General features: G+C 43.8%; 1 protein-coding gene across 1 annotated transcript; it reads right to left on the bottom strand.

The window, feature by feature from the left end:
* Nucleotides 1-3,196: 3,196 nt before the first annotated feature.
* Nucleotides 3,197-11,350, bottom strand: T265_02842 (hypothetical protein; the record flags this gene model as incomplete). Its single annotated transcript, XM_009167186.1, has 5 exons — nucleotides 3,197-3,260; nucleotides 3,295-3,443; nucleotides 3,476-3,560; nucleotides 3,595-3,651; nucleotides 10,864-11,350. 5 exons carry the CDS (start codon nucleotides 10,902-10,904, stop codon nucleotides 3,197-3,199), a joined length of 396 nt encoding a protein of 131 aa, XP_009165450.1.
* Nucleotides 11,351-13,556: the final 2,206 nt, after the last annotated feature.

Consider the following 13,556-nt stretch of genomic DNA (forward strand, 5'->3'; position numbering starts at 1 on the left):
GGGGTTTTGAATACAAATATATATATATATATATATATATATATATATATATATATATATAAACTAGACGAACTTTATGGTTGTACGTCAGTGAAGCGTCAGTGCCAACACGAATGTTGCTGTCTTTGATGATGATGATGAGGCTCAAAATATCCATCCCATTAATTCGCTCAGGAAAACAAGTGATTTTGCCCCATCCAGGCAACGCTCGAGGGAGGGAGAATGGAAAGAACCAATGAGTTAGAAGCGCACTACTAGCCTAGTTGGAGATAAATATGATTTTCCCTGCCGACCTTGAATGCGAAATTTCAGCCAAGTCTTGGACGAAAGCCAAGTGGTCCCATAATACCTTCATTCACCGCGATTTTCTGCGTGAAATTTTAGTTGAACAATTTTCATAGCGCAATGTAAGGCAGAAAACAAGGTCTCGTTCATCGCGGCTTTCAGATATTTTGAGGTTAAATTTAACGAATTCATACAGCAGGTTTTTTTTATATTTAACTGGCATTTTCTGAAGTCTTCTCATCACTAATCATTCCTGTTACTTCTATTGCACTCACATGCATATTAGATAGCACCGATAGAGTGGTTGTTGCACGCCGTTTTTTAGGCCGATTTTGAGGATATATACCTGCCTGTTGGATGTACCTTTCGAGTTGCACCGATATATTGCACTAAATATGTGCAAGCACACATTGCTTATGTTATGCTATTTCTTGCTAAACACACTACAGGAACCAAACCGCCTACATACCTATGATCAAGCTTACAAATGTATTGATCCGTGCAGCACCCTAGTTCACCACAGAGCGCCGATCCATTCCCCCCTCTGACCTGTAATTTTTTTCAGAAAAACAGATTTCATGAAACACACTGGTACTAATTGATTCCACCTTGGCTTCACTCTGCACATGCCCGTCGCGTAAATTTAGGCACTTGGTTCGTGAAATACATCGCCAATATTGTTGACAATTTCCACAGACCCGCCCCCACCATTTTGTCTTCCTTGTTCATATCCCAAGAGTAACCCGTCTGCCTTACACATCTTGTTATTTCTTCCATGAAAATGAGTATTCGAGCGCACTGCAGTCAGACTTCTCGAGAGCTTGTGCATGCTAAATTACCCGAGATGCGTTCTCCTATGTTCGCACTATATAATATTATGTTTACGTTACACAAACCTGTTATCTTCTAGACACTTCCATCAAGAGGACCTTCAACATTTGTTGTTATCACGCCATTTAATCACCTGATGGTTCAAAAGGATTGAGCAAATTCTTCTGTAACGGAGATCTTTCATTTCGCCTTCCAGAGCTGTGATCTTACGCCGACGAGGAAAAATATTTTCGAGGGCAGCGTAATAATTGGTAACAGACTGTGTGGTGTAAAAAGTTCATCAGTAAAGATGAACTGGTGAGCCTGGTAAAGTCCCAGGCTCAGCCATAGACTTTGCAGACTCAACATCATCATATAAGAATACTACTTCGCAAAACCCCGCAAATATTTAGAGATGAAATGCAAATACCGATGGTCACCATCTCTAAAGCCAGTTTCCTCGGATGGTTAAAAGCTAGATCAGAAGAGCCTGTAACCCATGTTTGTTCCAAAACTACAAACCTGGTGAACCACCTTAGACATTCACCCATTGTTACTCCACGTAACTGCCACCAGAACGCCGAACAAAACGCATTGTTACATCTGTGCACCAGACTGATAGGGAGCTTCGTGCCAAGCCAACCATTAGGTAAGAGAAGAATTTATGGCAAACGGAGCGACAAAGGCTGAGTAGCTCTTCCGTGCTATTTGCCTACATGGCATTTTGTGGTTAATTAAAACGGCAGAGGAAGCAGAATCTCCAGCGCCATGATCCGTGGTGGGTGGTTTTGTGCAATGAAGTTGCACGAATTCCCGAGATAAATATTTGCAAATCACACTAAGGTTAACGAGAGACTCAAATGAATCCCACGTTTATACTATACTTCAACTAATTGTGCTGCAGAAAGTTCGCCCCCAAGTTTCTGCTGTATATTTTCTTGACGGCACGCACTACTCATAAGGGTACTGAAAACTCGACAGCGCAATACAGGTCTGCCCTTCATGGGGCCCACCAAGTGGACGTGGTCCTCGATTTTTCATCGAACTTATGTTCTGCGCTAGCATAACTTTTAGTTCCTACAACCCGGTGTTCAGATAAAATCTAAGGGTGATGGAAACTCTGGGCTATGCCCACGCTCCGAGAACGGCGGAACCTGCAGTGGGTCGTCGAAGAGATTTCAGAAACCGTATGAGTAGTGCGTCCTGCCAGGAATAAATTACTCATTGTCTAAATGAACACCGCACTAGCTAAACCAGTTTCATGCTTTAACTACTATGGATAGAGCGCTAAATTCCCCACGTGGGGATAACCCCTGCTCCTGCAGCTTCAGACTCGACTGAACATTCTTTGGATGACAGTCAACATACGGGTTTTATTAAACCAGCTTATCGAACCTGATGGGCAATCCCGAGAAGCAGCACGCCGTCGAGAAATATGTCAACCAACCTACTCATTAGTAGCTAAACACTACCAAAAATTGTTCTTGCTAGTTCGGCCCACCATTTGCTTACCTGAATGCAGGTTAGTACGTTAATTAGTGAACATAAGTGGACAAAGCCTGGTCTTACGCTCAATAGTGTGAACGAGCTAAGAGCTGTAGGACATGAGCACATCCAAACGAAATACGCCGATAAAGAACTGGTCGAGTATAATTTGGTCATGTGGTGTCGAGCATCAACCTATTTCAGGAAATGCATGGAACCAGTGCTACCCAGGTTTACAAAAACGTGGCAACTGCCACTGTCTGACTAAAAAATTTTGCATCGATTCAAAGTCACAGTTGTGTGTTGTCATCTGAATCGCGAGTCCACCGATAACTGATCTGTGTTAATATTCTAACGGAAGTGTCCGAGGTCGTTCGGATGGAAGATTCCACCAGGATATGGACTCCAGCCAAAGTCGAGTAACAGGAGGACAGACTCTCAAGGTTGAACAGCTGATAGGTCGTTTACCCACTAGGATGTGGTTGAATTTCAACTCACGAAAATCACTCTATTGTATCGCAGATTCGATCTATTCTCATCCAATAAGGTAACCGGAACAAAAACTATTCGGAATCGAACAGAAGGACATATAACCATATCTACGAACGTATACAAATTAGAGAGCTTTGCGTTCTCGCAGTGGAGCCCAAGAGTACGGGGAAGATTTTTTGGTGAACGGCCTGAAGTAAAATATGAACCAAGAGAAATACATACCTGGGGCGAAAATGCTGCCACGGAAGACCAAAAGCCTTGGTTAGCTCCAAGACGGTAGGACCACCTTGTTTTTCTACCATCATTTTATCTAACTTGATATTTAACGGGGACGCAGGTGCTCTCAGAGACTCGAGGTCTCGTGGAAACGGCTAGAAGGTAAAAAAAACTCCACCTAACTTACTCTTGTCGACGCGTACGGTACGGTTCTTGGGGGATGCCAGCAGACTATGGTAGCTCCATCTGTAGATAAAAAGATGGCTCCGCCACTGGATATTGATCATATAGAAGTACAAAGCTCACCTATGGTTGAGGGTTTCTTTATTTGAGAAATTTCGTGAAATTGGTCTCCAAGTTGAACTGAAGAGGTGACGTGAAAAGAAGAGCCAGTTTCAGTCATGAAGTTATGGAAATCTACTTAAAATAATGGAGAGATATAGTGAATGACATCTAACGATTACTGTATAGAGCGTCAGACCGACGAGAAAATACCTAGTGGAAAATGGTATTCTAAGGTTTTAGTCTTCTCGTTAAGTTATGGAGGATAACGGAATATCGGGGGTGGACATTTATTCTTTAACGTTTCAAACCTCCACGGGCGATCGTCGCCACAAGACAAGTAATCAGAATCGACTGGACAAGAACCGCTGGATGACCAAATTGTACATTTGTTAAGTCAGCACCGTTTGCGAGAAAAGTCCATGAGGAAAACACTGATTGATCAACCAATCGTGTCTTCCGTGTAGTTTTCTGCTCAGTAGGTACACCCTTATCTCCCATGACCGAGTAAATCAACTGGGTTCCGTAGAACGGTACTCGGTTATATGGAGCAATTGGTGGAACTATGCAACCAACTGTGCTCATGGACCAAAGCTTCACCTCGCAAAAGTAGAACGGCTCGATGACACTGAATTGGTCCGGTCATTGTCTCCAATATGTGGCCGCCGCTCCTTTGATCAACCTCATTTCAAATAAACCGTAGCTGGAACCAACGCAAATTGGCCATATGCTTTGTGGCGTGAAACCGCCCTGGCCTCGTGATCTTTATTTCTACTATTAGGGCTTCGTTCAACATTACTGTTCCTAGAGTATCTAACAGTTGGAGCTTAAATTATTGACAATCGAAATTGACGGAAAAAAATTTGCTGTTGAGGAAAAATGGTCAGATTTGTCACCGCTTCCTCAACATCGTTCACCATAGGGACTGAGGTGGTTTTGCATAGTAGTCCCGTGCCTTAGGCACATCGAGGGTCGTGTTAACTGTGCGCACAAAGGGAAATGCGGCTTACAACCGCGTGACAGGCTTATTGGTCTTCAACGTAAACTCTGTGCCTGATAGATACCGGACTCTTACCAAATAATCCTCCCCGTAACGTCTACCTCTCCAACGCGACCGCACGACTGAGAGATAGTGTATCGGCGCTTCATAAATTCGAACTCTTCAAGTGGTTATTTTGAGGGGATTTGCAAATAGCCTCCTGATAAACACACTCCACGCTATAAAACTTAGCGCAGCACCAATATCGGATGTTGGTGAGCTCGTTTGAGCCACAAATGTTTCGAACACCAAACAGATAGCGATGAAATCTATTTACCTAAGAGCCTCTACTGATGAGAAACCAATGCCTGAAGAGACCGAAAACCCAATTCACATGTGATGTCCCCTCTTCGAAGATATGAGCTTGAACTGCGACTTTAATCAATGGTACCGGTACACCACTAAAAACTTTGGCCTTTAGGAAATCAAAATTAGTATATTGATATCAGCAACACTGAGAACGCCAGCAGAAGCCCATACGAGGAAAATCCCTGCTAATTTGAACTAAACTCATCATCAGTATCCCTCTTTAGAGTGTCAAAGAGGGTCAAAGTAAAGTAAGTAGTGGCGGAGAACTATGCATCAGAGAGAACTACTTCCGTCCGTTTTTTTTTGCTACAAAATCTGCTTCAGAGAATACTCGAAACTCTGAACCGAACTACGCTGCCGATCGTTTCTGTCAACGAAGATGTCCATGTGTGGCCATCATGATCGGATTAGAAAGAAGAAACCAAGCCCTGTGTTTATAGAAATGAGCGAATACGGTAAGGGCCACCGAAACGGTAGTGATGTGAAGGGAACACTAGTATCCGAGTTAATTTTGGGGGGCTGTGTGCTTGATAACGCCAGTTGCTCTATCAGGTTTAGCTGAAACCGTCAGACCTGAGGCAGGTGGAGGTGTCGCGTGGCGGCTCCGTTTTGATAAGTTCCGTACGGCTGAAAACAAGTCATACTGAACCTTATTGGTTTGTTTAATGGCATTTTTTCGTACATTAGTATACGGTAATGTGCCTGGAGTGTAGTTGTGCAGTATTTATTAGTAGAGGCAAGCACACTAAAATGAGGCTGTTTTCATCCCTGCGCCAGGAAGCGTCTGGAGAATTAACGAAGAGCGAGCGATCATTTGGAGATAATTATAGCAGAACACAGAGGTCTTGCAGGCAGTTTCGGTTTGATGGCAATGAATCGTGAAGATGAAGGATACTACAGGGTGAGTCGGAAACGAATCAGACTGCAATGTCAGCATTGCGGATGGTCGCAACCCACTCGTTTGAATCACGCAGCAGAGGTTGAGAAACTGCGAACAAACTTTGGTGATGAACGCAGAAAGGAGGCCAATTCAGTGTAAGAACAAATGCAACAAATAACTCAGGACATATTGTACAACACGTTGGTAAAAACCATATATTCGCATCAACTTCGAATGAATACCTCATTTATGGTGTCCCTCAATTGAATGTAAGGCGCAAAGGTTGTTTCGCGATCTAGTTGGGCCCATATTCGGCACTGCGAATTATCACTCACTATACCTAACACGGTAAGATCGATGAGTGAATCTCAATTTGACCGTGCCACTTTTCAGGAACTGTGGATACATTTTTGATACGGATATTGGTGGCAAACGGGTGTTTTAGACCTATACATAGTCAGAAGGACCAAATTTCCCTGAGAAGAAATTCCTCCAAGAGGATGGCTTCGGTCAGCCTTATGGAGGATCACTTTAGTGAGAATCAATATTTCCAACCGACAGATTGGTGGAAGGGTAAAATCAAACGAAGGTTGACAGTCGAACTCTTGAGGCGAAATCGATTACAGAATCACTTGGTTGAGTTCACTTTTCTGGAGGCTGATGTGCGATTCGCTTCTCTACTCGAGGGAAAACGAATATTCAATATAATTGTCTAGAACATTTACGCCATAGAAGAGTAGATCAGATACTTAACTTGTGCGGGTTTTTGGTAGATGAGCCGGATTAATTCAAGAATGAGAAAGGGCCTCAAAGAACTCAGCGCAACAAATAGGCCCTTGTTCACCACGTTCACGGTACATCGAAATGTCTTGATGAATACTATTACAGAGATAAAATATAAACTACGTCGCCGGTCAGAGCAAAAAAGTGTTACCAGCATCACGTCTGTAAAGCAGTTGCCTCTTTATCTTAGGCAGAAAAAGGTCGGCCCGAGTTGGACCAGACGATCCACCCATCTAATTGTCTATACGCATTTCCTACAAAGTTGCGCTGAATATTTTCCGCACACAGCAAAATCCAATTTCTGAACAGTTCAACTCGGAGAACTAGCTCAATGAAAGGAAATTTATGAACCTCGTCGTCCATCAAAATACACAATTGACTTCCCCGAACAATGTTTTCTGCTGGCGCCGACTCTATAGACCAATGTTCGACTGAATAATTATGTGATCGCATTGTATCAAAACATTCAACTGCACTTCCAGTTGTATTTCTCAATGATCTCATTTTGTTGTGCGCAGAAAATGTCCAGTTACGCTTTGAAAGAAAAGCTTAGTAGACAACTGGATCGAGTCACCAAGGATGGTACATCAGGCCCAGCTCTGGTCGATATTTTTCCGTCTGAGATACACACGCTGTGATGCAATCGACCGCTCTCAAATTGATGATACTCTAATTTTCACGTCTGAGCAACAAATCAGTTTATCTCTGACCTCCGTAATAATAACAAAAGCATTCGGTGTCTCACAATTGCAAACCTGACAACTGTGTTCTAATAAGTAGACACCCAGACGGAATCCTTCGGCACTCTGCTCGTCGCAAGGTCACAAGAAATGAATGATATAGTCGGTTCACAGGTCATTGCACTCATCTACTATGAACTTGTCCTGGTAAGAACACTTCCACAGAGCCACAAATATGCACTATAGATCAACCAAAAAACGAACAGAACACTGAAAGAAATATTCATGGCAAACGGTCGTCCCGAAAGGCTCATTATTTCACACAGCAAGGCATAATAGACGACCTCACCGAATCATGCAATCCTCTGTCTCTCAACGGCAACCACATGACAGTTTATACTTGACAAAAGATTTAGGTCAACCGTCTCAATCAATAGGGAAGTCACATTTCATCCTAGGTACTTGAGTCCATCATTCTGCTCGATATGCTACCTGCAAGTTCACCTTCAGTTGCCGCAACATTTACGTTAGGAAGAAAGAGTGAAATCTTTCAAAACGAGCATCTGAACAGAGTATTACTAGCAGGCTGGCAGTAATCAGACGCGCAGCAATTGACCACAGGACTCCTGATGCCATTGGCAGCATTATTGATAGGAGCAGATCACTTGCGTAACTCGGGTAACTCATTTTCAATCTAGCTGCTTAATCGAAAGTAAAGGTTGCTAGCAATCAGTAAGGTGACTAACCAAGACTAGATGAGAGGCCTTGTGTGCACGGAGATATTGACTAGAAACTCCTGTCTACTCAAACTGGCATTTCCCCAGTCCGTCGCTCTTTGGACAACGTATCGTTCTCCTGACGCAAAACCCTGGAAACCCGCCCCCGGTTTCTCTCAAATAACAAACCTCAAGGGCAAAACCGGCAGTGAGCCGTAGAAGATTTCCGCAACCGTACATGTGGTGTTATGCAAAAAAATAAACGTTGACGCTTTGAATACCGCACCAACCGGATGATGGAGAGATTTTTGTGCAGCATACTCAGTTGGAAACGCTATACACGATAGACTCAGTTTGGTCACCTTGACAACAAGGTAGTTTGCAAATGATCGTAGTTCGCCGAACGTGTCATCTCTTCGGCTGCTTGCAGCTGTATGTCATATAAAGAACAATTGCTTTGGGTCCACAACCGAAAAAATGAAATGCAATGTCCACACCCCGTGAGTTATGGTTTCTTGCTGTCTCAACGAAATGCATTATTTCTTAAATCCAACCAGTTTTAACTTGGATATTTTGACCCCTTCTCATTAATTCAAAATTGGAATAGAGATAATCAGGCCTATTTGATGATGTACTCGGTGAAACAACACGGGTCGGTAAGATCGTACCATTAAATATAAGCACCGATGAGTTGTGAGCGAGGGTTAACAGAACGTTCATTAAGTTAAAAGTGGCCCAAAAGTATAGGGTAAGTCACTCGCACATGGTTTGCTTAAAGTTCAATCTAGGGAAGAGTTGGTCTACAGAAATGTAAATAAAACAGCGAAACTAATGATAGGTGAATAGACCAAAGACGTGAGCAAGTACACCTTACAGACTGACGCCAGCGAGTGGTATGAGAAACAACCAAGTTCGCACTTGGATAGTCGGAATGTTTCGTTCGCTGGACCCCAGGGAACCATGGTCAACCAGTCTCACTAGTCAGACTACTGGGACTTTTGCGTTGTCGGCTGCTTCCAAACGTAGGTTTCCTGTGACACCCGGGGAATGTGTGGGCTAGCCTATGTGACATCAAGTTCCCAGACAATCTGAATAAATTTTGTTGTGAGAGGTGACGGCGTGCACCCTCCGCTGTGAATTGGCTGACACCAGTAATACATAATGGCGCTTGACCACCATGATTAGTCAAATCAAGCAGTGTGATTTCATTTGACCGGGGGTAGGCCACAGGCGATCAAGCGCTGCTTGGCTTAGGATCACGAAGCGAAAAGCCCTCTGATATTCGTAGCAGATTGGCCCAACAAGCTCAACCTATGCAATGTGGCCAGGTACAATAATCATAATAATGATAATAATAATAACGATAGGGATAATATTCGTTCAGCTGCAACGTCCTTCCGGTGCTTAGCTGCTATGCCATGTCAGACGAAGGCTGAGGTACTGTCAGGTTATCCAAGCTCAAACAGGAGGAGTCGAGATGCAGAGGTTGGGTTCGAACCACGGACCTCCGGCCAGTAATTTCGCGCCTTAACCACTGAGCTGCCTGCAGCTCAAATGACTGACACATTGAGGTGGTCATAAACCTCGCTCATAATACAACATACGAGTCTGTACAAAATAGGAAAACAAATTGAAGTAAGAAGATTAGTTATAAATGGTGTCCGTTTGGGACCGCATTCGCAATGAGACGAATCCAGAACGATCGTGCGTAATTTCTTAGCCAAACCTCCGGGGACACTTCGAAATAAAAAAATATTGATTCGATTGAGCATGTATCCAAGTAGGCGAAATTAGCGGACATAGTAGGTTGTGCTGGTACATTATTATCCAAGCCTGCGGTGCGATAAGATGGAGGGAACATAATACCATCACCATGAGCCACATCACCGAGGAGTGAAATATGCCAAACAGCAAATAAAATATTTGATGACAGGATGGAGTGTAATTTTGGCGGGAAGGAACGCGGTTCTCCAAGGCGAAATTACAGTCACCGCTCTGTAGCGCTTCATGTTGCAGGCTCTGCTGGTGGTGAGATTTGGCTGCCTATGTCAGGTGCTAAGACTCGTGACTAATATTAACTACTTATATGAGAGAGATGTCTCAGTGGTTAGAGAACGAATTTACTGACTGGAAGGTCCGGGTTGCAAACCCGACCTCTACATCTCGACTTCTGCCTAGGCTTTGGCAACCTGGCAGTATTCCAGTAGCCGTGTTTCCTTCGGGTGGCATGATAGCTAGGCACAGAAAGGATGTTACAGCTAGAGGGCTATCTTTATTTTTTATTTATATGTGGCATAGACGCCCGAGATCTGAGTGGCCCTATAGGAACTCCGCATCATTCGTTTGCAGTACACCATGTGCTTGGAGTTTCTCACCTCTCCACTAATCAAGGTAGTCCTGGTGATATCGAGAATTTAAATGCTGTCGTTCTTAATTTGGAACGCGTCTTGCAAAATCGACAAGCTATTCGAAAATGGGGATGTTTTTAGGGGTTTCAGGAGCCATATAAACGGAAGCCAAAACATCGCAAGAACGTCGCCAATAAGCCTAACCAAAATACCTAGTTTACAACAATCTGCCTGCTTCGTCTCGAGGGGTAAAATAAACCGATGGCAAGACTGATTCGCCCATAAATTAATATTGGCGAGACGAATTACGGGCAAAAATACGAAAAACAACTTCAGGTAACCGGAGTACCTCTTTGCCATAGACAAAATTCGCTGCAGAAGTCCAACAAAGACTGATGAAACTTCATCCCAGATTTTCAAATATGTTACATCCATATGCTGCATCAGTTAAACATAAACCGTAATTCACAGGCTCGACTGTAATTAACTTACACCCGAGCTGTCCGGGCAGTAACAAATAAATAAATGAAATACTTACTATTTGATGAAGCAGCCGAAGATACGGCTAAATAGCAGCATTCACAAATGGCACTGTAGAGTTGAGGACGTTCGGGAAGCTTCTAGTGTTGTGTAAAGCTGGGGGAATAAAAGAATCATACGAAACTCCTTTTCATTAACTTGTTACAGGAAACCAGAACTTAGCTTGGATGTCACACAAATAGCTACCACATGAGAGTGAGATATAGAGTGATCCTTTGAAATTAATACGGCTCCATGGTCTCTAGGATTATTCCGATAACAACCGCATCACAAAGCCTTAGAGAACTCCCTTTGATTTGAGGACCAGAAGTACATGGGATTTGCTTGATTACCTTGTTCTCATCGTGAACGGCCGCATACCAGTATACAATGCTAACGTCATGTTAATCTAGGATCTGGTAACACAAATACAAGGATGGTTGTTCTTGTTACTATCACCGAATAGGATGGTGCGCGTATATAGTGGTTTCAGTTACAAGTTTGTTCATTGGAGATGCAAAAAAGTGGTAGGAGGCAGTTGTCCATTGTAAATCATACACAAGGTAGTTAGGCGTGAATACATGTTTACCTTTGAGTACCACTTTATTAGTGTCGTTGACGTTCAGCTGTGGCACGCTTTCGGTGCCTAGCTGCCATGCCACATGAAGGAAGCACGAGGGCTGGGATACTGCCAGGTTGCCCGAGCCCAGACAGGGGAGGTCGAGAGGCGGAGGTCGGGTTTGAACCACGGACCTTCCGGCCAGTAAATTCGCGCTCTAACCACTTTGTCCATATCGCCCCCAACTGTTGTTAACAGGCGAATCTGCATCGGATACCAGTGAGCCACATGTAAACTAGCCTAATGCGAATACGAAAATCGATATTTTAGTGCAACAGTTAATCGAAATCCCCAGTAATCAAAGAAGGAGCTATCATGAAAAAGGTACATATTGATCAGGTGGATAAACAAACTGTGTCCAATGCTATTTCAGCCAACTTACTTTTTTTATTAGTGTCGGCATAAGAGGGAATCGTCACGCATTTGAGGCATTAGCCTAGATGCGCACAAGCTATAAGTTAGCACGACCTACGGGACCCACCGGCAATTTATGACCTAGCCTTCCCCAAAGCGACTTCATGCTGCACTGATTGAGGGTTTTTCAGGATAGCCGGTTTGCGAAGTATGAGGTGGGTTTCATTATCTATGAAGTGCAGTCACTAAAACCATCATGTGTTGGATAGTTCCTTTAAAAGCCATTCAAAATGTTTAAGTATCCTGATATGCTGTTCACACCAAACCACAACAATGACGATTGTCATGGAGAGTTTAACAGCTTCCACTCGCGATAGTTAGACCCCTAACTCTAAAAACGTACAACGCACCGCAATTTTGTAAGCTGAAAGGTTGACATATCTCACGGTTAAACGAATCTATCGGAAACGTCTTCTTAACTCCCTCCCAACCGCTCAGGCACTGAATATTAGACAGAACAGTGGCACTGCTTGAATCTCAAAGAAATGTTCCCCACAACCCAAAACATGATACAGTACGAAAAAGTATCAGACACGAAGTAGGACTGAGCAAGCATGCCAATCGTGAAACTTGGTGGACGCGGAATAAGGAAATAGAATGGCGCAGAAAGTCGTGAACACCGCGCGACGGTTCCACGAAAGCCGCCTGTGAGCGAAAGCATCAAGGATCAAGGTGGCGACCACCTTGAATAGGGGAAACGCCCGATCGCTGGGCCAAGCACCGAACAACTCTCATAGACATCCATAGCCACTCAGTTGAATCGGGCAACTGCACTAGAATCCTGAACGGTGAACGTGGAAAGCCATGAGGCCTAAGAGGTTTATGTTAGCGTACGTTGACTCAAGTGCCACTGAATTCCAAATCCAGATGATCTCCAACTTGCATTCAACAAGGATAGGGGTTAAGCTACCGCTTGACTAATTTAGTTGCCTCCATTTCCGGACAGAAGTCTGACCCACACAACACACGAGAATCAAAGGTAATACCCATACCCATAGTGGGTATGACAATCACAGAAGAATCAGTCTGACTTCAGTCGTAACGTTCACCGTTTTTCTGGATATGAAAGCGGCTTCTGATTCTGTCAATTGTCAGGAAAATTTGGCAGTGTCTGGCGAGTAAGTGAGTCCAAATTAACATCCCTTATGAGGACAGTTTATTCGAACTCCTGTTAACAGCTAAGGGTATACGAAAAGCTTCCGCCTTAGTTCACCACGTCCAATGGTGTAAGAGAGGCGAGATGGCCCAAGTGGCTAGAGCGCGAACTTACTGATCGGAAGGTCTGTGGTTCGAACCCGATCTCTGCCTCTCGACTTCCCTTGTCTATACTTGGGCGACCTGGCAGTATCCCAGCCCTCATGCAACCTTCGGCTAGCATGGCAATTAGGCACCAGAATAGTGCTACAGATGAAAGATTGGAAGAATGGTGCAAGATAAGGCTGATCTCTCATCTTTTCTTTTCAAACCTGTCAATGATGTGTTGCTTGAAGTTTCTCCACTTGTCTCTGAAAGCTTGAGGGTCGAATTGCTCCCGAGACATCGCTCTTCTTGGTTTAGATCCTTTAAAAATGCAAACCACCCAAAATAACATAAATAACTTCGTCACACGACTAGGCGTGCGCTCCACACCAACAAAGTGCAAAGGGCTGCAGCAATACTGCGTTGGAGCCAATCGACGT

Source organism: Opisthorchis viverrini, assembly GCF_000715545.1.
Source record: "Opisthorchis viverrini unplaced genomic scaffold opera_v5_37, whole genome shotgun sequence".
Lineage (NCBI taxonomy): Eukaryota > Metazoa > Platyhelminthes > Trematoda > Opisthorchiida > Opisthorchiidae > Opisthorchis > Opisthorchis viverrini.